Raw genomic sequence first — 26332 nt, 5'->3', positions numbered from 1 at the left:
CTCCTTTGAAGATGCAGGCTGTGCCCGTGAGGTCACGAGACAGACCTCTTCAACAGTACCTTCTTTTTGCACGGCAGCTAGTAGAGGGCCAGGGAACCTGGTGTCCCAGGTCTCCTATGCCCACGGTTGGGGAGCCACTTCAGGTGCAGCGCCCACTGGGGGAGGGAAGAAGGGGACATGCACAGATGCTTGTGCAGACTGACCTCCTTGCCAACTTGCTCCCTTGCCTGTTTCCCCCTTGTCCTGCCTCCAGCTTTGTCTTCCTGACCCCATGATACCTCTGTGGCCGAGGTCACAGACCCCCCCCCCCCGCTTATGTGCAGGGGCCACCTTCTGCTGCCGGCTTGATGTCCTAGGGCTCCGGCCTCTGTCCTGGGCCACCTTTCCCATCCTTCCTTGCTGCCCTTAAACCCTTGATCTTTGTTCTTATGTCTGCTTCCCACTTATGGCATGTGTGTCACTGGGCAAGTGACTTCAGCTCTCTGTGCCTCAGTTTTCCGATGTGTACCAGGGGTGTGTATCTGCTGACAAGGTCATCCTAAGGATGCAGTGAGATAGTGCATGGAATGTGCTGGTCCAGGGCCCTCTGCTGTCTCTGCATCAGCACCACCGTCACCACCCCCACCAATGGTCCTACTTCAAATTCAGCCTTCCGCCCCCCCCCAAACTATGAATGGGGTGTTCCCCTCCTGTGATTTTTCTGCTGCTCTTCTACTGCACTCAAGCTCACCCTGGTCACATGTGCACCATTCAACAGATGTATTTTTTTTTTTTTAAGATTTGATTTATTTATTCATGAGAGACACAGAGAAAGGCAGAGACACAGGCAGAGGGAGAGAAGCAGCTCCCTGCGGTGTCCCCAGCAGATGTGTTTTGGAAGCTGTCCCTGGCTGGGCACAGGGAGAGGTCAGAGGTAACAGACAAGGATCCCATACAGACAGTCCTGCCTGCTAGTTTCACATCCTGCCAGTCCTAACCAGGGTGCTGTGTGCTGATCTCATCCCAACACCTGGGGCGTCCTGGCACAGCTTCATTGATGTCTGTGCTTCACCCTATGTGTCAAAGGCACCACACCATTTGGGTGGCACTCAGTGGTTTCCAAGTACTTGCTCCTGCATCGTCACATGTGATCCTCATCCCAGTCTTGGGAGGTGTGTTGGTCACTAGGGCTGTCATGGTGAAGTACCACAGACACTTAGGTCTCACAGTTCTGGAGGCTGGAAGGCCAAAATCAGGTGTCCACAGGGTGGGTTTCTCCTGAGGCCCCTTCCTTTGGCTTGCTGATGGCCGCCTTCTCCTTGGGTCCTCACATGTGTTTTCTTTGAGCATCTCCTCTTTTTATAAGGATACCGGTTCTTTTGATTTTGCCTCTTTTTAACACAATTTATTTAAAGAGAGAGAAAGAGAAGGTGCGACGGGCCGAGGGACAGATAGGATCTTAAGCAGACTCCGCACTGAGTGAAGAACCCGACTTGGGGCTCAATCTCATGACCCTGAGATCATGACCTGAGCCGAAACCAAGAGTCAGATGCTTCACTGACTGAGCCCCCTAGGCGTCTTTTTGGGTTAGGGTCCACCCTAATGGCCCCATTTTAACTTAACCACTCCTCTAAAGGTCCTGTCCTCAAGAAAAAAATAAAATCAAGGTCCCGTCCTCATACACAGCTACATCCTGAGGTCTGTCTGGGGGTCAGGACTTCAACAGATGGATTTCGGAGTGTGCATTTTACAGCCGGAGTTGCCAAAGCTAAGAGAGGCAGAGTGCCTTGAGTGTGGCCAGGGGCTGCTGCAGGTCCATGCGTGATCCACTCCAGCCAAGTGGAAGCCCAGGCGCTGGACTCCAGGCCCTACTATCTCTCTCTCTCCACTGTCCCCTTGCTGGAGACTGGGAGTGGGAACAACAGGAAGCCACCCTGTGACCTCAGAGAGCTGCTGGTCAGACGCTCCTTGGCTGGCAGACAGGATGTGGGCCCTTCAGGAAGGGGCAGCCTGTTGCTGATTTGGGTGGGCTTCCTGCTGGCATGGCTCATGGCTTCCTGGCCCTCACCCCACCAGCTGCATTTCTCATTTCATCAGCCAGTGCAATCTCAGGGACCCCAGGGTTTAACAGGGGCTAACACGGAGTGTGTGGGGGAGGGGGGCGGGGGGGTCAGGCATGCTCTCACTTGCTTTGAAGAGTCAGCCAGCTCCAGCCCTACCCTTAGTACCTGTCATGTATGGAGAAAGCTACAGGAGAGTTTGATGGTGGTCCCAGCTCTGACACATCAGTCCCCAGAGGCACTGGCCAGGGAGCCACAACCTGGCTGCTGCTGACAGTGAGTTCCTCCCTCAGGGCATCATATCAGGATGCCCACATACTGGTTAGCAAGGGACCTGTGCCCTCGCTACGATGAGGCCCTGCTGGGCAGAAGGGGAGGAAGAGAAGCTTCTGTTAGGTGAGAAGTCAAGATTTCCCACTCCTGTTGGTTTGACCAGGTGCAGATCCTTCCTTAGAAGCCCAAGGAAGCCTGGCCTTGTAGCATGACCTTAGAGGCACAGTTTGCCTAATGCCAGGACCTCCCACCTGTCCCAGGCCTGGGTAGTAATCAGTTCACAGTTCACCAAACACTTGATTCCTCCTCCAGGCAAAGGGCTGCATCACCCCTATGGAAAACCAGAGTGTGTATTTTTTAAAAATAAAGTCTCTGTCTTTCCTGAGCCTGTAGTTATTATGACATGGATACCTATGACATGGAACTTTATTTTTGCATCCAGGTAGACTGTAAGCAGACCTGTAGAAAAAGCCTCAGGTTAGGTGCTGTGGCAGAGGACGGAAGGAGAAGGAAGAAGAGAGGAGATCTGGGAAGGCCCCTTGGAGGAGGTGGTATTGAAGGCACAGGCTTTGAATGGAGTGTAGACCTTTGGCTTACTGTTCAGGGCCTGGAGGAGAGGGGGAATCTGGGTAGGGGACACACAGAAGTAAGGCCTGGAAACCAGACTGCGCTAGGGGCCACCCCAGGTACGGCAGGCAGTGTTCTGTGGTCCAGTTCACAGTTCTTCTGGCATCTGGGCTGAGAGTTCAGGTTCTGCCACCAGCTCCGTGACCTGAGCCTGGCCACGCCCGGTGTCCAGCTACCCCTCCACCTTGCAGGCTGACATCAGATAACATTTGCATCCTTCCTTTTCCTACGTGCCCAGATGCATTTGCTACCAACTGGTTCCTTGGTCAAGGTCAGTGAAATAAGAGCTGCTCAACCTGGCTGCACAGGACTGAGGAACTTGAAAAAAATCCAGTGCCTGAGCTGTGCTCCCAGACCACCAACATCACATCCTAGGGGTGGGATGTACACACGAGTATTTTCCAATGTGCCGCCAACTTTGAGACCTCATGATCTAGCTGCCCTAAGGGGCACCAGTAGGATGCTGTGGGAAGGGACACGTAAGCTCTGGCTCCAGCACATAGCAGCTAACATTGGGCTTTTGTTTGTAAACCGTGCAATGAGGGTAATTCTGTTACATGAATTGCATCCAGGGTCTGGCCCATGGTCTGTGTTCAGTGACTGCTCGCGTCCTCATCCTCTCTTCCCCTCCATCTCCCCCCTCAGAGATAAGCAAGGTCAGTTATGTAAACTGCCAGGCTCCTGGCAGCAGGCACCAGATAAATATGTATTGCATGTTTTGCAGGCCTCCTACTGTTTATGGATCATGTTTTATTCATGCACGTATGATGCAGAATGTTCCTTCTAAGGGGAGAAATTTCTGCCTGCAGATTCCAACACGGAAGAATACATTTGTATAAATTGAGGGCACTGAAGGCAAGTGGGTGATGAGAAAAGCAACACTCACTCGGACTGAGGCTTTAGTTGTCAGGAAGGGGAGGACAGGGACGTTTGAGGCAGGGCTCTCTCTTTTTTGGGCCAGCACTGCCCTCTAGTGGGAAGAAGCCACAGCCAGCCCGAGCTTCCTCCCCTGCCCACTTGAGGGGACCATCCACGGTTAAAATTACAGAATCCAGCCAAAGAGACTGAGACACATGTCTAGGGGAGACCAGCCATGCAGGCCTCCCTTCTTGGGCTCATCATCCCTGAGATGGAAGGAAAATTCTAGAAAGCATCTACTACGTTCCAGGCACCAGAAGCTTTGCATGCATTGCATCTCATTTTCCTTGTTCTGCAAGGTAGTTATTCTTATTCCTAGACTCAGAGTCGGGAAATGAGTCATTCAGAAATTGAGAAGCATAACCAGGATCCCAGGCTAGGTCTGGTGGATTTCAAGAGCTTCATTGCTGTACCATCATGTCCTGACTCTTCTGTCTCTAAGAACTTAGATGATCCTAGAGGTCTGAGTTCAAACTTAACCTCTACCATGTAGAAGCTGTGTAGCCTTGAGACAATTGACTAACCTCTCTGAGCATCCGTTTTTTTCACGTGCAAAAAAAGTATCATAACATGTACCTTATCAAGTGGTCGTGAGAATTTTTGCTTGACTGTAAGTTCATCAGAAGGGGTAAAGACTTGAAAGTGATTGCCTCAAGATGGTATGATAATAGTAAATTGTTCTGCTTTCTGAATCTGTTTCTTTTTTAATCAGACAAAAGCAAAGGATTGATGAGACCACTTTCCTTTCAAAAGAAGATGAAGCGCTCACCTGCATGTACTAGCCCAATAAGATACTGCTGGAGAGAATGTCTCATTTTCTCCAAATTGTATCAAGTGACTCTCAGGAACCCTTCAGAGAAAACCAGACTTGCCCTGAAGTGATCTTTCATTCTGTCAAGCCCAGAGCCCTCCATTCCGCCCTTCCCCTGCCCTGCTCAGTGCTCACAGTCACTGCTAAGAAGTCATTGCTGTCACATGAGATCACCGTGTCCTTGGGTGCCCTCCCTCATGGCCAGGGAGGGATCTTGAGCCAGGTCTGGGTGCTGGGCACTGTGGTTCCAGAGCGTATTAGCTTTTTCTTCCCCATCCCCGTGAGAGCAGCAGAGAAATGTCTGGCCCTTGAAATCCCTATCTCTCTGTGCCTTAAATAATACTTAAATAGAGAATTCTATTCTTAAAAATACTCTAGAAAATATTATAATTTGTTTCCACACTTCTGTTAGGAGACATGTGTTGTATATTTCTTTTAATAATTCTTAAAAAATTAACTTCTATATGGGGCCAGACGGGGAGGGAATATCTAAATGAATTATCAGTGTTCCTGTCTGGGTGGTATGAGAGATGGTGGTTTGTGCCATCTTCTTTATAATAATAATAGCAAATTTTATTAAGCACGTCCCATATGCTGGGTGCTATGGAAAGCCCTGGACATGCACTGATCACTTACACTTTGAAACAACCTTGTGGGGCAGGTACCATTATGATCCCCGGCCTCAGGTGAGAGCATGGAGGCCCAGAGAAAGTCAGTCCCTTTCCCAAGCTCACACAGCTACCGAGTGCCAACTCTGGCCAGTTCCTAGGCTCTGTGTTCTTGGCCACTATGTGGGGTGTTTCTCCATCCCCACTATAGTCTCACAGCACTCTTCAGTAAGCATGTGTTTCTTTTCAAATGAGGAGAAGAGGTTTTGTTTTTACATTAATCTGTCTGGTCTCACTAATGCAAAAACACATTTTGAATACTGTAATGTCCAAAAGGAAACAGGCGAAAGAAGTGTTTTTGTTATATGATTCTGTATTTTCCATATTCAGTTAAGCATCTCCCACCTAAATTAACCAAAAAAGTAAAACTCAGCAAGCAGAAAAGAAAATCCTGCTACTGGCGGGTCCTATGAGAAGAATAGCTGACAGCTAATGTTTTTTGAGAACATCGGTGTTCCAGGAACTTACCTGGAGCATTTTTTTTTTGTGCACACAAGCATTTGACCCTCAGAGGCCCCCAAGAAGGGAGGGGGTTGTTGTGAGCCCATGTTATGGAGGTGCAGCTGAGGTGCAGATAGCATTTATACTATGCTCTCAGACACACAGATGCCAGGGGAGGCCAACACTGTCCTTCCCAGGTGCCATCCTCATTACTTTCCATGGGCGGGGAGGGGGGCATGGGTTGGTGGTGGAGAGGGATGGTCATGCAGTCTTTCTGAGAGCAGGGCAGGGGAAGGGCGGAGGTGAGGGCTCTGGGCTCGACACAATGAAAGATCACTTCAGGGGAAGTCTTTGGTTTTCTCGGAGGGTTCCTGAGATTCCCTTGATTCACTTTGAGAAAATGAGTATTTGTATATAGGTACCTATGTTACAGATGCATAGATATGTCAGAAATGTAGCAGTCATGTCTTTGTGCAGAAAACATTATACTTTAACAGATTGTTGTGAAACAAGCATTCATATAACCTGTAAACAGACCAGGCACAAAAGTAGCACCCCAGAACCACCCCTGCCCCACCCTCCTGTTGCCTCCCTCCATGCCTGGTCTCCTTCTGGATCATAATTTGTACAATATTCATTTCCCCGTTTTTGTTTTTACTCTGACTACCTCGTTATATATCGCTAACTAGTTTAATTTTACTGCTCCGAGTTCTGGATAAGTGCAGTCACCCCAGTATGCATCCTCCCCTGTGTTCTTTTGCTCGGCATTGTCTGTTTGAAGGCTCATCCATGTTGTCAATGATTTGTTTTCTTTGCTTTACAGTGATTGCAGAGTATGGATAGTTGGTTTCTCTGTTCCACTATTGGTGGGTATGGGATGGTCTCCAGTTCCATACGAGCATTCTTGAATGTGTCTCCCAGGATGTGTCAGACTTTCTGTAGGTGTTTCCCTAGGAATTGTGGGTCATCTTGAGTTTTCCAGATACTGTCAAAGTTTTGTCAAAGGGATTGTCCAGTTTACGCTCCTACCAGCAGCGTGCAAGAGTCCCAGATGCCCCACATCCTTGCCAACAGTTGGTATGGTCAAAACTCTTTAACCAGCTGAGAAGGTTAAGGACATTTTATTGGGTTGTAATGCGCAAATCCCTGAATTCTCAGGAGGTTGAATATCTTGTCCTAGTCTATTATTCATTTGAATTCCTTCTTTTGTGAAGTACCTGTTAAGATTTCTGTCCCCTTTTCAACTGCTTTGTCTTTTTTTTCATGAATTTGTAGCAGTTCTTATATAGTCTAGACATGAGCTCTCTGATTCTTGTCTGCGTTTTTTGAGGATGTATGTTATACACATATTTCCCCACATTTTCACGTTGTCAGTGGGCTCTTTGGGTGAATCTGATGAATAACCTTCTTAATTTCAATGTAGACCAATTTATCCAGCTTTTCTTATAATGACTAGTGCTTTCTTTGTTTAGTTTAAGAAAGCTTTCCCTACTTCCTACATCAAGACAGTATTTTTGTCTGTTATCTTTCAGAAGCTTTATTGCTTTGCTTTTCACACAGGTCTCTGATCTGCCTGGAATTGATTTCTGCATGTGTTGTGAGTCTGGCTCCCCGCCCCCGCCCCCCCCCCCCCCACTGTAATTTTGAGTTGTCCCAGCACCATTTATGGAAAGATCATCTTTTCCCCTTGCTGCTTTGTATGCACACTTTGCTATAAATCAGCTGTCCACATAAGTGTGGCTCTGTTTCTGGGCTTGCTCTTCTGCTTTTATCAGTATATTCATTATTCCTTAAGCCAGAAACTCCCTGTCTTCATCATTACAGCTTTAAAAAGAAGACCTGGAAATAAAATACAAAGAAGTCCTGATATTCAGCAGGGCAAGTCTTGATTCTTCTTCTTCTTCAAAGGTATCTAGGCTACTCTTGACCTTCTAATTTGTATAAATAAATTAGAATCAGTGTGTCACATTACCCAAACACACAAAAAAATGTTTTAATGCTTTTATTAATTATCATGTATCAGTAATATAATTAAGTTGACTCATTCTTCCTGGGCCAGCACATTCTAAATTGAAGTCTCCATTTGGATTTTCCAAATTCTTCGGCTTCTACACATCTGGCCAGACCCGTTCGGTCCTTTGAGTCCTCTTGGCTCATCGTATGTCGAAGGAGGCACTTGGATGGGAGGGTCCCCAACACTGAGAGAGACGCGTGCAGAGCGTGCTGTCCAGGGAAATAGCAGGATGGGGGCTGAGCTCGGGCATGGTGACAGCCAGTGTTTGCTTTCCTGCACCTTTCTGCAGCCAGGGAACTAACTTTTTGTTACACTAGGCCAATCTAGGAATAGAAAGAAGACTAGAGCACCATCTCTGTCTCATAGGGCTTGGGGTCTCTTCCCAGCTTCTCTGACTGTGGCCCAGTCGACACCAGCACTGAAAAATGTCCCACAAAAAAATGTTTCATGGTCAAGTAATTAAAGAACTTCATTCAATGTCCTGTTCTCAGAGAGTCACATGGATATTCATGGTTGCAAGATCTGAGAATTTACTCCAATTTGATTAATAATTACATTAGATTCCTATTGCTGCTATAATGAGTTACCACAAATTTTGTGGCTTAAAATAATGCAAATATATGATCTGATAGTTCTAGAGGTCAGAAGTCTGCAGTGGATTTCACCGAGCTAAAATCAAGGTGTCGGCAGGGCTGTCGTCCTCTGGAGGATCCTCTCTGGAAGGGAGAATCTATCTTCTTGCCTTTTCCAGCTTTGAGAGGCGGTCCTTGTTCCTGGGCTCATAACCTCTTCCTCCATCTTCAAAGCCAGCAGTGGCTAGTCACGTCCTGCTCAGGATGCCATGTCTCTGGTTGTGTCATCTCCTTCTCTGACTCTGTCTCTTCTTTCGCCTTCCACATTTACGGGATCCGTGTGATTGGGTCTTTGGGGATAATCAGTATAATCCCTTTAAGTCAACTGGTGAGCCACCTTAATTCCATCTTAGCCTTAATTCTCTTTTGTCATTTAAGCTAGCAGGCACAGATTCTAAAGATTAGGACAGGTATGTCTTTGGGAGCCATTAGTCTGCTTCCCATACAGTGGGCCCAGCTTGGTAGCACATCTGACACCGTGCTGTGTGTTACATCTAAGACTTGGTGCCCCGCTAGGTCTTTCTGTAGCCCTACACCATCATGCACTCTCCTCTTTGGTACTACCCCTGAGTACAGCATGGCAGGTTGGCTAGTTTATGGCCTTTCTTCCACAACACAAACTCCACAGGAAAAATCCCCAGCAGGGAATTTTGTCTGTTTTGTTCATGCTGTGTCCCAGCTGGTAGCACAGTGCCTGGCACCTCGTAGGTGCCATTATGGATTTTGAATGATTACAAATGGCTGAAAGTCTCTGCAGGATGGCAGCAAGCTTCTTGAGAACAAAATCCTTGTCCAGTTCATCTGTTCTTCTCCGGTGTCCAAGGATGGCCAGTGCTAATCTGCAGTTTGCGTGACAAGTTGGTACCAGAAGTTTTCAAACTTTCTTAGTTCACTGTGCCTTTAGTATCTCCCCCCACCCCCTTTAAGAGAGGAGAGGGAGAGAGGGATAGAAAATCTTAAGTAGATTCCACTCCCAGCACAGAACCCAAATGCAGGGCTCAATCTCACAACCCTGAGGTCTTGACCTGAGCTGAAATCAAGAGCCAGACGCTCAACCCACTGAGCCATGCAGGAGCCACTTGCCCTTAGTATCTTAATTATATTTTTCACAGAACCCTGAGTCTGAAAGAAATACCTGGCAATGCTGTTTATCAAGCAGTTAAGTTCAAACTACTTAGTAAATGTCTGAAAAAATAATACACGTAAATTAAAAGAAAAAACTTATTTTATTTTTAATATTTCCTGTGTCTCCTTTTGTAAGCCCCGTCGCCCCTCCCCTCCCGTGTTCCTGAGTCCGGCGGGCAGCAGGGGGCAGCACCGGGCCATGAAGCACCTCCTCTCCTGTCCCGGAGGCGCCTACTGTTTGACACCAGGATTGTGGATTTTCGTGGTGGACAGTCTTTTTCCTGTCTGTTTGGGCACAACATGTGCATTGGTTCATTAAACAAGCACAAAAAAAAAAAAAAAAAAAACAAGCACAAGATCACAGCCTAGGAGGGTGAATCGAAAGGAGAGCAAGGAAACACATTCAGAAGTCCATTGCCAGGTATTTCTTTTAGACTCAGGGCTCTGTGAAAAATATAATTAAGATACTAAGGGCAAGTGGCGCCTGCATGGCTCAGTGGGTTGAGCGTCCGGCTCTTGATTTCAGCTCAGGTCAAGATCTCGGGGTTGTAAAACAAAACAAAACAAAACAAAACAAAAACAAACAAAAAAGATCTCGGGGTTGTGAGATTGAGCCCTGCATTGGGTTCTGTGCTGGGTGTGGAATCTGCTTAAGATTCTCTCTCCCTGAGCAGCCCGGGTGGCTCAGTGGTTTAGCGCTCGCTGCCTTCCACCCAGGGCCTGATCCTGGAGTCCTGGGATCAAGTCCCACGTCAGGCTCCCTGCAATGGGGCACGCTTCTCCCTCTGCCTGTGTCTCTGCCTCTCTCTCTCTATGTCTCTCATGAATAAATACATAAAATCTTAAAAAAAAAAAAAAAAGATTCTTTTTCCCTTTCTCCCTCCCCTCTCTAAGATCATGGCCTGCCTCCTACCCTCTCGGGGGAACAACCTCCCCTCAAAGCCCAGGGGTGTGCTCTGCCATACTGCTTTATTTGAGTTGTTTTCCTAAGATCTCGCTGAGGTAGAAAAAGGGTGTTTCCTGATGCTTGAAGACCCCCTCCACCATCTCTACTGGATTGCTCCTTGGAAAAGATACGAGAACTCATTGTTGCTAGAGCTTTCTTTAACATCTCTCTGAGAGGAGCTGCTTAGAAAGAAGCTTGCGTGGCTCGGGTGGTTGAATGTCTGACTTTGGTTTTCAACTCAGGTTGTGATCTCATGGGTTTTGAGATCGAGCCTCTTGTCAGGCTCTCTGCTCAGTGAGGAGTCTGCTTGAGGGGCTCTACCTCTCCTCCTCTCCCTATTCATTTTCTCTCTCTCTCAAAGAAAAACAAAATAAAACAAAAAATGCTGCCAGAGATTTCAGCCCTTCATACAAAGACACATGTGTTCTGTATCTTTCATTGGTTTTTGGAATTGGGCCCTATCAGGTTTCTCTGGTTTTGGGGGAGAACTTCATCTTGTTAAAATGGAAAGCCCCAATCCAACAGCTTGGAAACCCTTGTCTTCTCCTCCAGGAACCAGAATGAGAGATGTTCTTGGCTGATGGAGAAGCTGCCTTGGGGCATGGCATCTCACGGTAGGCCTCTGCCTGCCCGAGCTGCCAGAAAGGATGGCTGGCCTGTGTGGGTCCCATGGGGCTCCTGCATGCAGCCGAGCTTGACAGATGCCCCTTTTTCTGTGTCAGAGCTGGTACAAGGGCAGGAGGCCCAGACCTGGGGTCCCCAGCTCTTCCAGGATGTTTGACCTGTCCACACTTTCTACTGCCCCCAGGTGAGGGAGGTGGTAACAGTACAATCTCCACAACTTCTTCAGCACATCAACTGTTTCTTCCAAAGATACTAAAAGCTTAGTCCTTTGACTTGTTAAATATTGGCTATAATTTGTGTTACTCAATCTGGAGGTGATGCATCGGTGATTATTACATTGATTGGGGGTTTTATTTGGCAGGAAAGAAGGCATATTATTATGAGTTGTGGGGGTTGCTGGGGCTGGGGGGCGGTTCGAGCAGCTGCTGGAATATTAACGGGGAATCAGCAAGGTCATTGTAGTACCCATGGCAGGAGAATTGTGTTCCTGTCCCCTATGTCTCTTCCTCTGAAACTGCCTGAGCAGATAGGTTGCTTGCTGAGCCATCTTTAGAGTACCAGTAGCTGACCAGTCACTCACCTCAGCCTATAGCCTGGACAGGAGGACATGGCTGGCTTCACAGTTTTGCCCTGAAGCAGAAATCCCTTTAGGCTATGTTGGGTGCTGCTCTTGTCTTAGACACCCCCCAGTCCTTGCCCCCACCCCTGCCCCCTGGATCTTCCTCAGCATCTCTTTCTGCTTCATTTTCCTTCCAGGGAATGGGGCCAAGAGTAGCTCTGATCCCCAGCCCTACCATGCTAAGGACCATATCTGTAATTCTAGTCCATATCTAAGAGATCCTCATATTCTAGAATTGTCCAGTGATACCCCCAACTTAACTTCCTTGGTTTAGTTATCTTAATCTAAGTTGTGACATACCAGAGTCCGTGTTCTAATAAAAATAGATATTGCTTCTCTTGAGATTCTTAGAAACAGGAATAATTGTGGGATTGGGGGTCTCTGGGCAGCTATGGGAACAGATATTTTTTTGAGACTCTAGAAATTCTAGATTGTTCCAAATCAGAATAGGATTTCACTGAGAGTGGATTCTACCCCAAATCCATGATATAAACCATCCTCTTTTCATTCTTTCTTCTATCAAACAACATTCCTTGTAAGCTGTCTTCAAGTGATTGATTCCTTTGGGGCCTAGGTTTCTGTCTATTAACTAGGAAGACATGGCTTCCTTTGCCAAGCATTTATAGACCAGTTGAGCTTCTGTTTATACTTCTCCTCACCTCCAAGTCATTGAGCTCTGGAAGGCCAAGATACTTAACTGTTCAGTGCTGAGTCTCCATTCCCAAGACTATTTCTTGGCACATAGAAGAAGCTTGATAGGGCAGCCCTGGTGGCTCAGCGGTTTAGTGCCTGCCTTCAGCCCAGGGTGTGATCCTGGAGACCCGGGATCGAGTCCCATGTCAGGCTCCCTGCATGAGGCCTGCTTCTCCCTCTGCCTGTGTCTCTGCGCCTCTCTCTCTCTCTCTCTCTTTCTCTCTCTCTCTGTGTCTCTCACGAATAAATAAATAAGATCACTTTTTTTAAAAAAAAAAGCTTGATAAATATTAATTGATTGATTGATTGATTGATTATTTGAGTGGTTCCTGTTGATATCGCCGAGGGAAATCAGAATAAGTCAGTCTACACCTTTAGGCAGACCAGAAGTACCCTCCACTGACTCACATTCCCTTTGGTTGAATTCATCTCCAACCTTATTCTTCATGCACCCTCATGGACCTGTTAACACCTCTCTTTTGGGCTATCTGCTGGGGGTTGAAGGGACCCACATACTGTTTGTCCTCACCGGCAGCCAGCTTCTTGCAGGAAGGGCCCCTTCTTCACTCCTGTTTTTATTCTCAGGGCCTTGGGAACTGTCATTGCTCATGGAATTTTCTATCAAACCGAAATTTAGTTACATAGATGCAGCCTGTGTGTTTTAGTTTGGACTCAGTACTTTTCCAGAATGAATAGAAGGGGTTGTTCAAAATCCCACATATTATGTCCACCTGTTCGTGCCTATTACCATCTTCTCAAGTCCTGTAATAAAGGTTAAGTCTTGAACGACTATTAAGACAATAGATAGCAACTCCAAAATATAGGAGGGAGATCTGCAGAATTCAAATTAATAAAACATCTATTTAAATGTTCTCAAAGCATACCATTATGTCAACTCTGTTTTTTGCTGAATTTAATGCCCATAAACATTTCATTACATTTGAAAATAATTTGTGGCTTTGACTTTTCTCACTTCACAGCAATTCCTGAATTTGTACAATGAGTGCTGAGAAATATTAGCCAACCATAAATTAAATGAATTGCAGAAAGCCAAATAGATGTGAAAGCAAAATTATAAAAAATCATTTCAAAAATGTTTAGGACAGAAACAACTTAATACAGACGTGGGTATATTTTAATATGGTTGATACGGTATGGGACAGAGTCCTCTAAAAAAATACCTGCATTCAGGGCCCACAGATATTTCAGAGCAACTTCCCTCAAACTATAGAATTCCTTCATAACAATGCTTCAGCACTAGCTTTTCCCCTCTAGGATTTTTAGACTAATTCCTGTAATGTCATTTGTATAATCTGATTTCTCATCTGATCAATGTGAAATATAACAGCCTTGATCTTTGACTGTTTTGCTCATTGAATGGCTTCTGCCTTTTTTTCTTTTTAAATCTAATCTCTGTCTCATCTTCTTCTTTCAGGAATCCTGTTCACGATGCTGGTATTTGGACCAGCCTGTGGATTTATCCTGGGCTCTTTCTGTACCAAAATCTACGTGGATGCTGTCTTTATTGACACAAGTAAGGAGTATATCTCAATTTCTTACCACAACCCATTATATGTCCACCATTATAAGGAACCTTCAGCCTTTGGGTTCTAAAGCCCTCCTTCTAAGGGGTATCCTTGGGACTTGGACCTCAATCTACTGGTTCACCAAATATCAAAGGAAAGAACCTGAGTGTAGGCTCAAATGGTCTGGGCTCCAGTGTCTACCCAGAGGCTAAATAACCCCATAGTTGGTTTTATTCCTCAAATATGGATCTTCCTCATCTGTAAATTAAGGGTAACAAGAATTATATCTGTTTCATGGGGCTACCCTTTGATCCAGCAGTGGGCTAGTTAACCTAGGCTAGGTGTTGCAGTGGTAACACACAGTTCCCAAACCTCAAGTGGTTTTATACAACCAAAGTTTACTTCTTGGGTGCACTGTAAAACCAGCACAGACTGGCAGTGTTGGGGAGGGTGAGACTTGGCTCATCATGGTTACTCCAGGAAATTAGGCCATGGTGAGTTGCACATTGCTTCTGGAAGCTTCTCCTCATGTTTCAGTGGCTAAAACAGAAGTCACATGGTTTATTAGTCTTCTCTTGCTGTGTAACAAATTACCCCAAACTTAGTGACTTAAAACAATACCGGGGAGGTGTTTATAATATTATATCCCAGTGTATTTCTGTGGGTCTGGAATCCAGAGCAGCTTGGCTGGGTGATTCTGATTCGAGGTCCCTCATGAGGCTGTAGTCAGGGTGTTGATGTGGTCTCTACTCATCCCAAAGCTCAACTGGAGGAAATCCAACTTCTAAATTCATTCCCAAGGCTGTCGACAGGCCTGGAGCAAACAACCCAAAAGAAGTGGGGAGAGAGCATCTGAGACAAAAGCCATGGTTCATTTATAACCTTGTCTCAGAAGTGACATGTCATCCTAGGGGGTGGGATCGTGGGAGGCCATCTGAGATACTACCTGCCATATGTGGTCATGGGTTGACTGTGAGCCCCCAACAGAACGCTCTATTTCTGTGCAGTTCAGTGAGCAGAGAAGCCATGTTTCCTTTCTCTCTGAGAAAAGAGTACGGGAAGCCATCCCAACTTCTCCTCCCCATACCGATCTATTCTCAGAATCAATAAGAGCTCAGTCCCTGGCTTCTCAATCCATCATCTCCTGACAGTGCTAAATTTACTAATTCACTCCAAAGAAATAATGTGGTTTTAAATCCAATCAAGTCACTTTGTGATTCACTCCATTAATCCCACTGATATATTTACTTGTACCTAATGATGTTACAAATTTGCAAGTGGGGGGAAAGAAAAGAATCAAAGGCAGCCTTATTTACTTATTCTTTTAAAATGCTGGCTTTGTTCAGGAAGTGTGATTGGATATTGCTCTTTTGCAGCAGCTGGTTGACCCTTTGAACCATACTCCTAGCGAGTGGGATGAGGGGTGGCCTGGTCAGGGAAACAATACACAGTGGCAGGCGGCTACCATCTTGCTTGTTTAGGCAAAAAACAGTGAAGGAAGGGGATGCACCCACCCCATGCAATTGGGAAGGCTGCCTGGAAGAAGAGGCCAAGCACCCAGGCAGAACTACCCTCAGCATATTAGTAGGGGCTCCTTTGGATCAAGGCCTATGAGTTACCAGAACCTCTGAGCCAGGAACCTCAGATCATTCTCTTCCAGCCCTTTCATTGTACAGATGAGGAAACAGGTCCAAGGGGTGTATCTGTATAGAACCCAGGGCTCCTGAGTAAGCCCATGGGCATTTCCACTTCACAGCCCCTTCGTCAGGAGTCCCGCTGGGAATGAAATAGCATCTTTTCTGTATGCTGGAATGATCAAGGGGTGGGCAAGGATTTGGAGGGGCGGAGCCAGTTCATTCATGGTCCCCCTCGGTGTGCTATTCATTTGCTTCGGGCTTTTCCCTCAGTCTGGAGTCCTGCCCACAGTCCCGGGTGGTCAGCATCTTTCTTCACCCATCAGGGCCCTGAGTTAATCGACATCATCTGTGGTTCTAGATCACCGGCAATTTGAAACCTCCCTGGCTGTAAGACAGATGGGCGCATTCCTGGTCCAGCTGGACATCTTGCTGATGGCAACCCCCGCCCCCCCCCCAACACACACACACAAGTGAATAGCGGAAATCCCATCCAGTGGGTCTCTAAGATAGGGAAGGATTCTCTGTGAGTCACCATCTTTTGTTTGCATCCTTGCTGAAGGTGCCCGGAGGGCTGATGCTGCTTTTTACCAGTAGAGGGCAGAAGAATATAATTTATTCTCTTGGAGAACAAGACAGAATTCTATAGTTTCTAGCAATTTTGATGATTTCTAACCATGTGACTAAAACTTGTTGTTCTATCTGGAATGGATCCAGGCTATATTTTGAGAAGGAGGTTCTCAATTCTTTAGGGCTCACCCTCCTGTATTTTTTTCTTCACCAGTGAAGACAGAGTCCCTCTTGAGGGCTGTCCAACCTGTGAGGGGGTGTCCTGAAGCATGAATGGAAAGGGCCAGGCACACAGCGGAGAGCCGGGAAAGGGGACTGGAGAAAGCAGTGTTCTGGAACCTGTGGGCAGGCGGGCGAGGCAGGCGAGGCAGAGCCCTTGTGGTGGGGCAGATGGAGGAGAGGATGTGCCTGTGCAGCCTGGCTGCAGCTGAGGAGACAGGGTGAAAGGGGAGGACCCAGCGAGGAAGGCTGGTTGCAGTCTGTGTGGTAGGGAGGTGGTGGGTTGTAGGAACAGGCCAGCCATGGGATGGATGGACCCCGCGGGCAGTCCCCCTGGGAGGACTCAGCTGGCCATGCATAGACCAAGGGTTCTGCTGCTCTACATCTGTGTCTGATCCCTGCATGGCTCCCTCATACTCCTCTTCTTTAGGATAGATGCCTCTTGTGACAGCACAGGGAAAGAACGATGGTGCTGCTGGAATTGCTTTTGTAGGATACCTTTGTAAAGCTGAGACCCGTTCAGAACAGAACCTAGAAAAAAGGAGGACTTGGTATCAGAATGTGCCCCAAATCCTCAAATCAACCATCCTTAACAGTGGGTTTATCAGGAGATTGAGAATGGCAGCCTTGAACAGACCGCTTATTAAAGTGGTATGTAGATGGCCTCATCTGAACTTTAGAACATTCTTCTTGGAGGTTGGGTGTTACTGTTATCCCACTTAACAGCGGAGTTCTTCTTATGCAGAGATGATGAGTTCTACAGGGTTCTGGTGCTGGAATCAGACCTCCATCTTATTCTTTTTTTAAGATTTTATTTATTCATTCATTCATGAGAGACAGAGACATAGGCAGAAGGAGAAGCAGGCTCCCTGTGGGGAGCCCGATGCAGGACTTGATCCCAGGACCCCGGGATCTCACCCTAAGCCAAAGGCAGACGCTCAACGACTGAGCCTCCCAGGCATCCCCAGACATCCATTTTAATCTTAGCTACACCCCTTCCAAGTTGTGCAGTCCTGGGGGCATTTCTCTGTGAGGGTCTGTGTGTGGATGACATGTGTTAATCATGCAAAGCATGTAGCATGGTGCCTGGTAGGTAGTAGGCACACGGTAAGCCAAAGATTCTCATTTCCACAGCTAGTAGGATGCAAACCCCACGCCCCTGTCTGACTCCAAACTGGGCAGTTTGTGTCCTTAGAATTTCTCCAGGACTTTTGCCAGAAGGCTGCCTCCTTCCATGGACAAAGGCCTTGCTGAGATGACCTAACCTCATCAGCACACACAGACTCTCATCCTGAGGCAGACCCCAGCTGGCCCCTTATGGCTGCATGGCATTTGTCCCTGGAATAAGATATGTCCGTATGTTTGCTTCATGGAAAAGGTCAACAGCCAGGAATTGCCTGCTCTGCCACTCCAGGGCTGGCTGCAGGAGTCGTCAGATTCCTTCATGTGAGGCTAATTAGCTCAATGGCCGAGATCCTGGGCATTCCATGCTGCCCTCTTTGCTCAGCCCCTCCTTGTTCTCAGTTTCTAATTTGGTCTGTAACTTAATGATAGTTTTGGAATGCTTGAGTCTCCTAGCAAAAGTTTCAAGAAATAGATTAAACAAATAGGTAAATGGACAAAAAGAAAGAAAAGAGAAACTGCTCGGAGAGCCCAAGGCACCACTTACACATCAGCGTGGCCTGGGAGTCAGAAATAGGTGTCTCTAATTTGCTTCGATCTCCTTCTCATAGTCTTTGGGTATCCTCATGGGTTGGTTGGTTAGTTTTAAAATGGTTTGACATACATACATACATAAAAATGAATAAAACACACAAAAAAAGGGATGCCTGGGTGGCTCAGTCTTTGAGCATCTCTACCTTTGGCTCAGGGTGTGATCCCGGGTTCCTGGGATCGAGTCCCACATTGGGCTCCCCACAGGGAGCCAGCTTCTCCCTCTGCCTACATCTTTGCCTCTCTCTGTGTCTGTCATGAGTAAATAAAATCTTATTAAAAAAAAAAAAAAGATTTGACTCTGTTCCCAGTGATTTTTCTTTCCTACCTACCATGGTAGTAGTCCTCAGAAATAGGAGAAAAACCCCAACCCCTTGTGTTTACACAGCCTTCAACAGAGGAAGCAAACAACTCCCAAAAGCTTGCTTGTTTTACCCCACAAAACCATGAAAACACTCCAAATGTCAGATTCTGAGACATGGCAGGGTTAGAAAAATGGATCTTGCAAAGCAGAAATTCTTCAAACCAGAGACAGCTATGCAAAGGCAGGCTTGGACTGTGCCGGTCTCATGGTGGGCAGATACCTCCGTCATGGTGATCCTTTAGTCTATTTCCATGCCTGGGATGACCAAGGGGCTGATGAGTGCCTGGGTAGAGCTTAGCTGGTCAGCCCAGAGTCCCCTGAGGATGCCATGCCTTTGCTAATGCTGCACCTTCACTCTAGGATATTGTCCCCATCCCATTCTTTTCAATGTCTTTTTGTCCTTTATGGTCCCCGTTTCATTGGCAATTAGGTACATCTAAGTAAATGATGGGTGCTTTTCATTTTTGTTCTGGGAATCTTACCACAGTCTTCATGAAAAAGTTGAATGGTAGTAATTTTCTAAGATCAAGAACCTGAATAGAGCTACGTTGAAAGAAAAGACATTTTCACCCCGTTCCCCATCTGTGCCTGAAACACTTTCACGATTCCAAGCCTGCCCAGGATCACTGTTCTTAGAGAGCATGAATTTTTATTTCCTAAGCCTTTTGTACTAGTCAGAGTGGGCTTGGTTCTGCTGCAATAACAAACACCTCCAAAAACCTTAGTGGCTTAGAATAATACTAAAGGTTCGTTCCTCATTCTTGCTGTATATACAGTGCAGTGACCCTTCATTCATCATAGCCTCTCAGGGACCATCTTAGGAGGATTTCACAATCAGGCAGAGCTTCCATGATCAAGCAGGGCAAGAAAGTGCAAGAGTCAGGCACCAGCTCATATGTAGCTCCACACAGAAGTGACTTGTATTCCCCCACTCATATTTCAGTGGCAAAATTCTGTGGCACGTGACTACGCCTAAGTTCACGGTAAGGGACAGGTAAGCCTCCTTGTTCTAGAAGAGGAGATCCAAATAAAGACATCAGTAGCATCTACCCCACTATTCTTTGGCAGCCAATCTAAAAAACTCTCTTTCAGCATTAGTGATACTAGGATAGTAATTGCCGACCAGTGATGATTGCAGGCAGGTGGGGAGGGATTTTCACCATCACTTCCGTGAAAGTGCCTCAGAAAATACTTTTGTCAGACTGGGTTCAAGCATTAGCCGTCTTTTTGGGAAGTGCCAAAATCAGGACTAGGAATCCACCCCCTAAGCCAACCCTGACCCGAGGGCAGCATGCTCCAAAGCTGAGTGGTTTCTCCTCAGAACATTATTTCTTTCCTTGCCTAAGTGCTCTGGATGGTTGCAATGGAGAGGGGGAAAAAAGAATCAATACTTCCTAAAATGGTCAACTGTGATTTACCTAAATCTCCCCCCACCCCACACTTTCCTACAGACCCCTCTCCTTCTCCTTGCCCACATGACAGGCATGCTCTAGTCTGACACAGGTCACATGCTCTTCCCTGCCTTACAAATGGTGAGCGAACGTTGGCTTCCCACATGCAAGCACATACCTACGGGGAGTGAGTTGACAGGTTCACATAAACCTCCGCCTCCCCACTGCAGCATCTCTCCCTGGGATGTTTCTTCACACATAGAAGAGAGGCACTAACTTCCTAAGTAAAATAGGGACTCTCAACGAGCTACTAATTTTGTTCCTCTAAACAACCGCCAGGATATCTCTCTCTCTCTCTCTCTCTCTCTCTCTCTCTCTCTCTCTCTCTCTCTCTCTCTCTCGGCTCACATCTGCCAGCTTTCAATTCCCCTTTATGGAGCCCATCAACAACGGAGGGAGATACCACAGCTCCCTTTTACGTCTTTTGTTTTCATTCATTGCTTGGCAGCAGGTGAAAAAAACACAATGAGTAACTGAAGAAAACATTCCTGCTCAGCTACCCGAGGTGATCTGACTTCCTTTTCTCTTCTTATGTTTGCATCAAGATGCTTTCAAGATCACCTTGGGTTTTCTCCTGCCTTTTTTAAGCTTTACCATACTCTTAAAAAATAATAATAATAACCCTATATCATGAAATTCCCATTCATGTAAATATATACCTAGAAGTAGTTATAAGAGCTACCATATACAAAGAGCCTGTGTGTCAAGTGATCCTTGCTCATTACCTCTTATCCTTGCAAGCGATCTTGGTGGATGTCACCTTTATTTTTGCAAGTGATCAAAGTAAGACTCAGAGAGGGTAAGTAGCTTGCCCAGCATCACATGCTAGTAAGCATGTGAGCTGGGATTCAACCCTACGCCTGCCAAAGTTTATACTCTCTTCTCTGACGTGCAGCAAGTCAGAAGCATCTTGTCCATTGTAGTGCCCTAAATATTGCTCCTGCGTTGATGTCAAGGCCTCCAGGACAGAACCCACTGATGCTCCGAAGACCAGCAGCAAAGTTGGTGATCTTAGGCCCATTGCACAAAGCACTGGAATTAATCATCCCCCCAGGGAGCCCAAAACAAAGACTAGACAGACAGCTCAGAAGGGCAGTGTAGCAAAGTAATAAGGAGTCTGGCCCTTGGCATCTCAATGCCTATCTTTTAATCTTCAACTCTGTGAATTTGGGTAAGGTACTTAAACTTTCTAAGCCTCCATTTTTCTATCTGTATAAGACTGGGATAATAAAAGACTCTACCTTTAGGGTTGCTTGGAGGGTTGACCAGAACAGTTAAGAATACACGCTGGGTAAAGCCTAATGCAGAGTAAGCCCTCAGTAAATGATGGCTGGGATCTTCATTAGTGGCAACTGAAGAGACTTTAGGGAGAACATTTTACAAATGGTGAAGTGCTCATCTGAGTGTCTGTGGTCCTTTCTTTTGCCACACCTGTCCATCCATCTGGTCTAGGCTTGCAGCCTTGTTAGTTCTTAGCTCAAAATGCTCTGACCCCATATCTAAGAATGTCCTTATATGCTCCAGAGGTATGGGATTATCGTCAAAGAGACGTTTCTAAGCAGTTCATCTGGGAATGCTCTAAGAAAGGCAGTTGTAGAGAAAGACAAAAAAAAAAAAAAATCTGCAAAGCAGTAAGCTATAGTTTATGTCTTCATGACTTCAATTGGCAAATCAAAGAAATAATAGTACAAGACAACCAAACCACATGTACACCTGCCTTTAAACATTAAGTTGGCTGCAAAGCTTTCTAATAAAGGACTTCCCCAAATCACAGGCCACCACCAAGATTTGAATTAACCTACTCACTAGCAGTTTGGAAACAGGACCCCAACCATAAATATTACACTAACACTGTTTAAATGCTCAAGCACGTGCCAGGGACTATTCTGAGCAATTTTTATCTGGTGTGGCTCACTTAGTCTTTCCCTGAAACTCCGTAAGGTACTATTACCATCATGGTTTGTCCTGCAGATCAGTCAGCCAGGCACAGAGAGTTCAAATCACTAGGCTGAGGTCCCAAGCTGAGAAATGTCAGGATTTCACTCCAGGCATCCTGCCTCTTGACTTCATTCTGTGCCACCCCTTATGATCTGTGAACCTGATTCAAGACCAGGAGTGGGGTGTTGAATGGGATCTCAGGTTAGTTTCTTTTTTGAAGGGTGCAAGTGAGTATACACAGTAAAAAATACACCCTTGAACAATGTTTCTGTGCCCTTGTGCTTTCACCAGCACACCTAGGCAGTTCTACCAAAGCCCATCAGTTCCAGGCTTAATTCAGAGGGTGTCTGGCTTCTCACTGTGTTTGTTTAGACTGATACAAACACAGGGTAGACAAGAAAATTAAGGAGGGAAAGAAATCAGCCTTCAGCTTTAGGAGAAACAGAAGCACCCATGTGGAACAAAAAGCTGCTTTGTGAAGGGTCCAGTCTGCCTGCCGCCCCCCGGGCCCTGAAGGCTATTTCCAGAGCCCTCTCTTGTGCAGCTGACTCAGACCCTTAGCCGTATGCCAGCCCTGCTGTGTCCCCTCCCGTCCTACTCACTGTCTTCTTTCTGGTTGCAGGTAACCTGGACATCACTCCGGACGACCCCCGCTGGATCGGAGCCTGGTGGGGTGGCTTTCTGCTCTGCGGTGCCTTACTCTTCTTCTCTTCCCTCTTGATGTTTGGGTTTCCACAGTCTCTGCCCCCACATTCAGACCCTGCCATGGAGAGCGAGCAGGCCATGCTCCCAGAAAGAGAATACGAGAGACCCAAGCCCAGCAACGGGGTCCTGAGACACCCTCTGGAGCCAGACAGCAGTGCCTCCTGCTTCCAGCAGCTGAAAGGTAGAGCCACACCTCGAATGTGGTTGGCCAGGGGAATGGGGGGGGGGGGGGGCGGTGGTCTAGGCCGATGGGGGAAAGGGTGGTGCTCAGGACTGGGTTCTGGGGGCTTGAGGTACTTGTTCTTTTATCAGGAAGTCCTTTCCTGATAGCAGGCATTCTTCAAAAGCCACATCCAAAGTGCTTTTCCTTTGAAGCGCTCTGTCCTCCTCTCCCCTCTACGAAAGATGTGCTCCTCTGGAAAGAGGTAGGAACTCAGTCTTAATAACAAAGTCCCACTTGAGAATGTGGCGAAGCTCTCCCAGTCGTTTTTAACAGAAAACAGATGCATCTTTTCTGATAAAATGGAGTGATGTGGAATGAGAAGCAGCAGCACCCCCTGCAAACATACACACTCTAGCCCCTGGGTTTTTTACACATTTGGCAAGCTCTGTTCAAGGCAAGCAGTGCCAGAGCAGCCTGGAGCTGCTGGGTTTCTGTCACGGTCCCCTCCCCACCGTGGGGTCTCCTGCAGTGCTCTGTAAGTTCCAGGACCCCCTCTCTTGGGTCCCTTGAAGAATCTGCTGAGTTTTTGAAGTGAGGAAGGAGCAAGGCTGGGGCATTCCTCCTCTGTGAGGCTGGGGTGGGGGGAAGGCGGATGACCCACTTCTTGGCAGGTTCAGGGTGCACCCATCAGCAGTTCCAGTCTTCCAGTGGCCAGTTTAGAAACGGTAAGAGTCTCTTCACCGAGCTTTTGTGCGACAAGGATCACTGTCTTTGGAGATGCTTGAGAGCCACGTGGAGGAGCTCATCACAGCCCCTGGGCTCCGGTCCCTGCTCTGCTCTTCACGAGAACTGAGATCATTAGCTTCTCCACGCTTCATTTCCACGAGTGTATAGTTGTAATAGCATTCCTAAGTGACAGTGTGGCCGTGAGAATTAAAGCACTGCCCGCAGAAGACTGTCTGTTAATAGTGTTCGTCAGGGAGGGATTGCCAGAACTTGTGCTAATTCCCAGAAGAGACTAATTAATAATCTGCTGTTATGTCTGAACCCATGTTCCACAATCGTTTCTACCAAAGTAGAAATTTGGAACTGTCCAAAGAAGATCTTAAAAGTCATCTCTGTAAGTTGCAGAAATGTATGAGTAGGAGGCGGCCATCTACTTTTTGTCCTCAGGGGTTGCCTTGGCTTGGACTCCCAGGAGTTTATGCTTAATAGAAGAGCCCCCCACCAACTCCCACCCAAACAGCTGGCCAGAGGGTGATGTCTACTGCCTAGGTAGCCTTACAAAGTGTCCCAGTAACCAGATCTGCAGGAGTAAATGGGGCTGACCCAAGTGGGCCTTAACGGGAGACACCCTGGACCAAAGCAGTGGCAGCCTTTCTGGGTCTTTGTCCCATGGTAATTGCCCAGAGCTCCAATTTCAAGAGCTACCCCAGTCTTCTCTTAACTTTCATCTTTGGAGATGCAAAGATGAAAAGCTATAATTGTACTACCAAAGTACTTACCATCCAGCGTAGGGACAGAGCAGTAAGCCAGCAAAGGCAGCCTTATGTGGAAAGGATGGCAGTGCCAGGCAGCAGAGGAGTTTATGGACGTTCAGGAGACAGGCAGGGGAGAGCCCACATCTTGGGTCTTCAGAATTCTTGGATTATGATTCAGTTGCCCCTTAACTCCTTTGTTCAGCATGTACTGAGATCCTGCTAGGCTCCAGGGACACAGTGGTAACCCAGGCAGCTTATATTCTGGAACTTACATTGCAGCCATTGGGGGTGGGGGGTGACACACAATGGGCAGAGTTGAAGCAATGGCAAGCTGAATGTTAGACGTTCCATGGCCTAGCTGACAAGTACACAGTTGGATAGACAGGTCTGAGACTCATTGCAAGCCATAGTGATCATAAATTGTGGCCTGTAGATACATAGACTCCACTTCTCATAATTAATGATTTTTAATTAGAATTAGCAATCCCCAGAGGCAGTAGGTCTATTAATGGACCTAAAGAATGTCCCAGCAGGAAAGGAAGGCAGTGTGTCCAGAAGAATCCCCAGGAACCAAAATACGGTGACATGAGCTATTATGCTAATAAACAAATTTTACATACGCCAGCACATGGATAGGGGACCATGGTCGTTTACATCCTTCATTTTTCCATGTGATTCAGTGTTTTTGCTACGTGGACATTTCCACTGAAAGCACCATGCAGTGTCACCCGGTGCTCCTAAACTCTTTATCCAATTTGCAGCCTTGAAAGACCCTCTGGTCTCCAGGCAGTGTGCAGTACAGATAAGCTTGAGTAGCATTGCATATGGAGGAATTAACATTGGTCTAAAAATAGGTATGTTGCCATTTCTCATCTGTTTCATTTGAGTTTGCAAATAGGTTTCTTCTTTGGCCATCAGTCCGCGTCCCCTGCCATGCTCTACAGATAGGGAAGGCTCCTAAGAAGAGCTGGTGTTGTGTCCCAAGAGCAGCTGCTCCATCCTCCCTCCGGCTGGGACTGAGACTGAGACGATCTCCCCTGCTCTTGGGAGAGCAGCAGGGCTATTCATCTGGGTTCCGACCCAGCTCAGCCACTTCCTAGTCTTGCAGTCTTGGCCACACCGCTTAACTCCCCTTGGCTTTAACATACGGTGTCCTGTTTATAGGTGAGGAAACCGAGATCTGTGATATAGGAGTTTAGGCTTGCAGTTTACTTTTCAGGGTGCTCTCCCCTCTCCAAAAAGTGGGCTTTGATGGTCTCTTTCCAACAAAGTTGGCCATCATTGGGTTTGCAACTCTTAGAAGTTGAGGAGAGACACAAGGCCCAGAGTGGTGTTCTATAACTGTGTAGAGAAGCTGTTATTTCTCACACAGCCCAGAAGTCCCCATCTTGTAGTGACTGTCACATAACTGTTTAACAAAGCAGGCAGCAGACAAACAAACGCTTGGGTTTGTTAAACTCCAGTATCTTCCTGTGTGGGAGTCTGCAAGCCCAAGACACATTTTTGCATTTCATCTGTGCCACCAAATAGCTTTTTCTTTGTGCCCTGGCTCTCACACTCCTCTTCCCCAACCATTTTCTTCAGAGCATTTGGCTGATTCATCTTTCAGGACACACCCCACCCCGTCCCATCCTTCCTCTGTGTTTGGCACTATGTCCGCTCATCCTTTCTATGCTGTAGCCATGTGAGGGCTAGAGAGCACCCATGTGGCCTCCTGAATCTAGATGCCCAGAGTTTGTAGAACACTTTGTTAAAGTCTCAACCCAGAGGGAAGAAGGAATTCAGGGGACTGTTAGACAAAGGCATAATATTATCACCAGCTGGTATGTTAAATCTCACATCTCTGGTGTCACCTGCTCTGGAAGGGGTTTGATGGTTGGGATCCAGGCTCCTTCAGCAGCCATACTCTGTGTACCTTCCCCATCATGCTCTGTCTGGTTCCTTCAACACATCAGACATTCCCCTCTCTCTTCTTGGAAGAGAAAGGAATGGAATACCCTTCCTCTGTTGGTCCACTCTGGATTAGATTCAGTCCCCACCTTTCATGGAATCCCTCCCTACAGCCCCACTGTGCCCATGTGCCACCCACCCCCCATGTCCAGTGCTGGATTAGCTATATTCCTCTGTCATATACCCAG

At 46.9% G+C, this 26332-nt stretch overlaps 1 protein-coding gene across 2 annotated transcripts in view; it reads left to right on the top strand.

The window, feature by feature from the left end:
• Positions 1–26332, top strand: part of SLCO3A1 (solute carrier organic anion transporter family member 3A1) — a 303094-nt gene that overhangs the window by 212323 nt on the left and 64439 nt on the right. For both annotated transcript variants that reach the window (XM_038532752.1, XM_038532751.1), the window contains exons 3-4: positions 13866–13964; positions 22468–22731. In XM_038532752.1, coding sequence (XP_038388680.1) covers positions 13866–13964; positions 22468–22731 — 363 coding nt within the window. The remainder of the gene's footprint in view (positions 1–13865; positions 13965–22467; positions 22732–26332) is intronic.

The sequence above is a fragment of the Canis lupus genome, chromosome 3, assembly GCF_011100685.1.
Source record: "Canis lupus familiaris isolate Mischka breed German Shepherd chromosome 3, alternate assembly UU_Cfam_GSD_1.0, whole genome shotgun sequence".
Classification (NCBI taxonomy): Eukaryota; Metazoa; Chordata; class Mammalia; order Carnivora; family Canidae; genus Canis; species Canis lupus.
The sequence above is the reverse complement of the archived record's forward strand: the minus strand, read 5'-3'. Positions and strand labels throughout refer to the sequence as shown.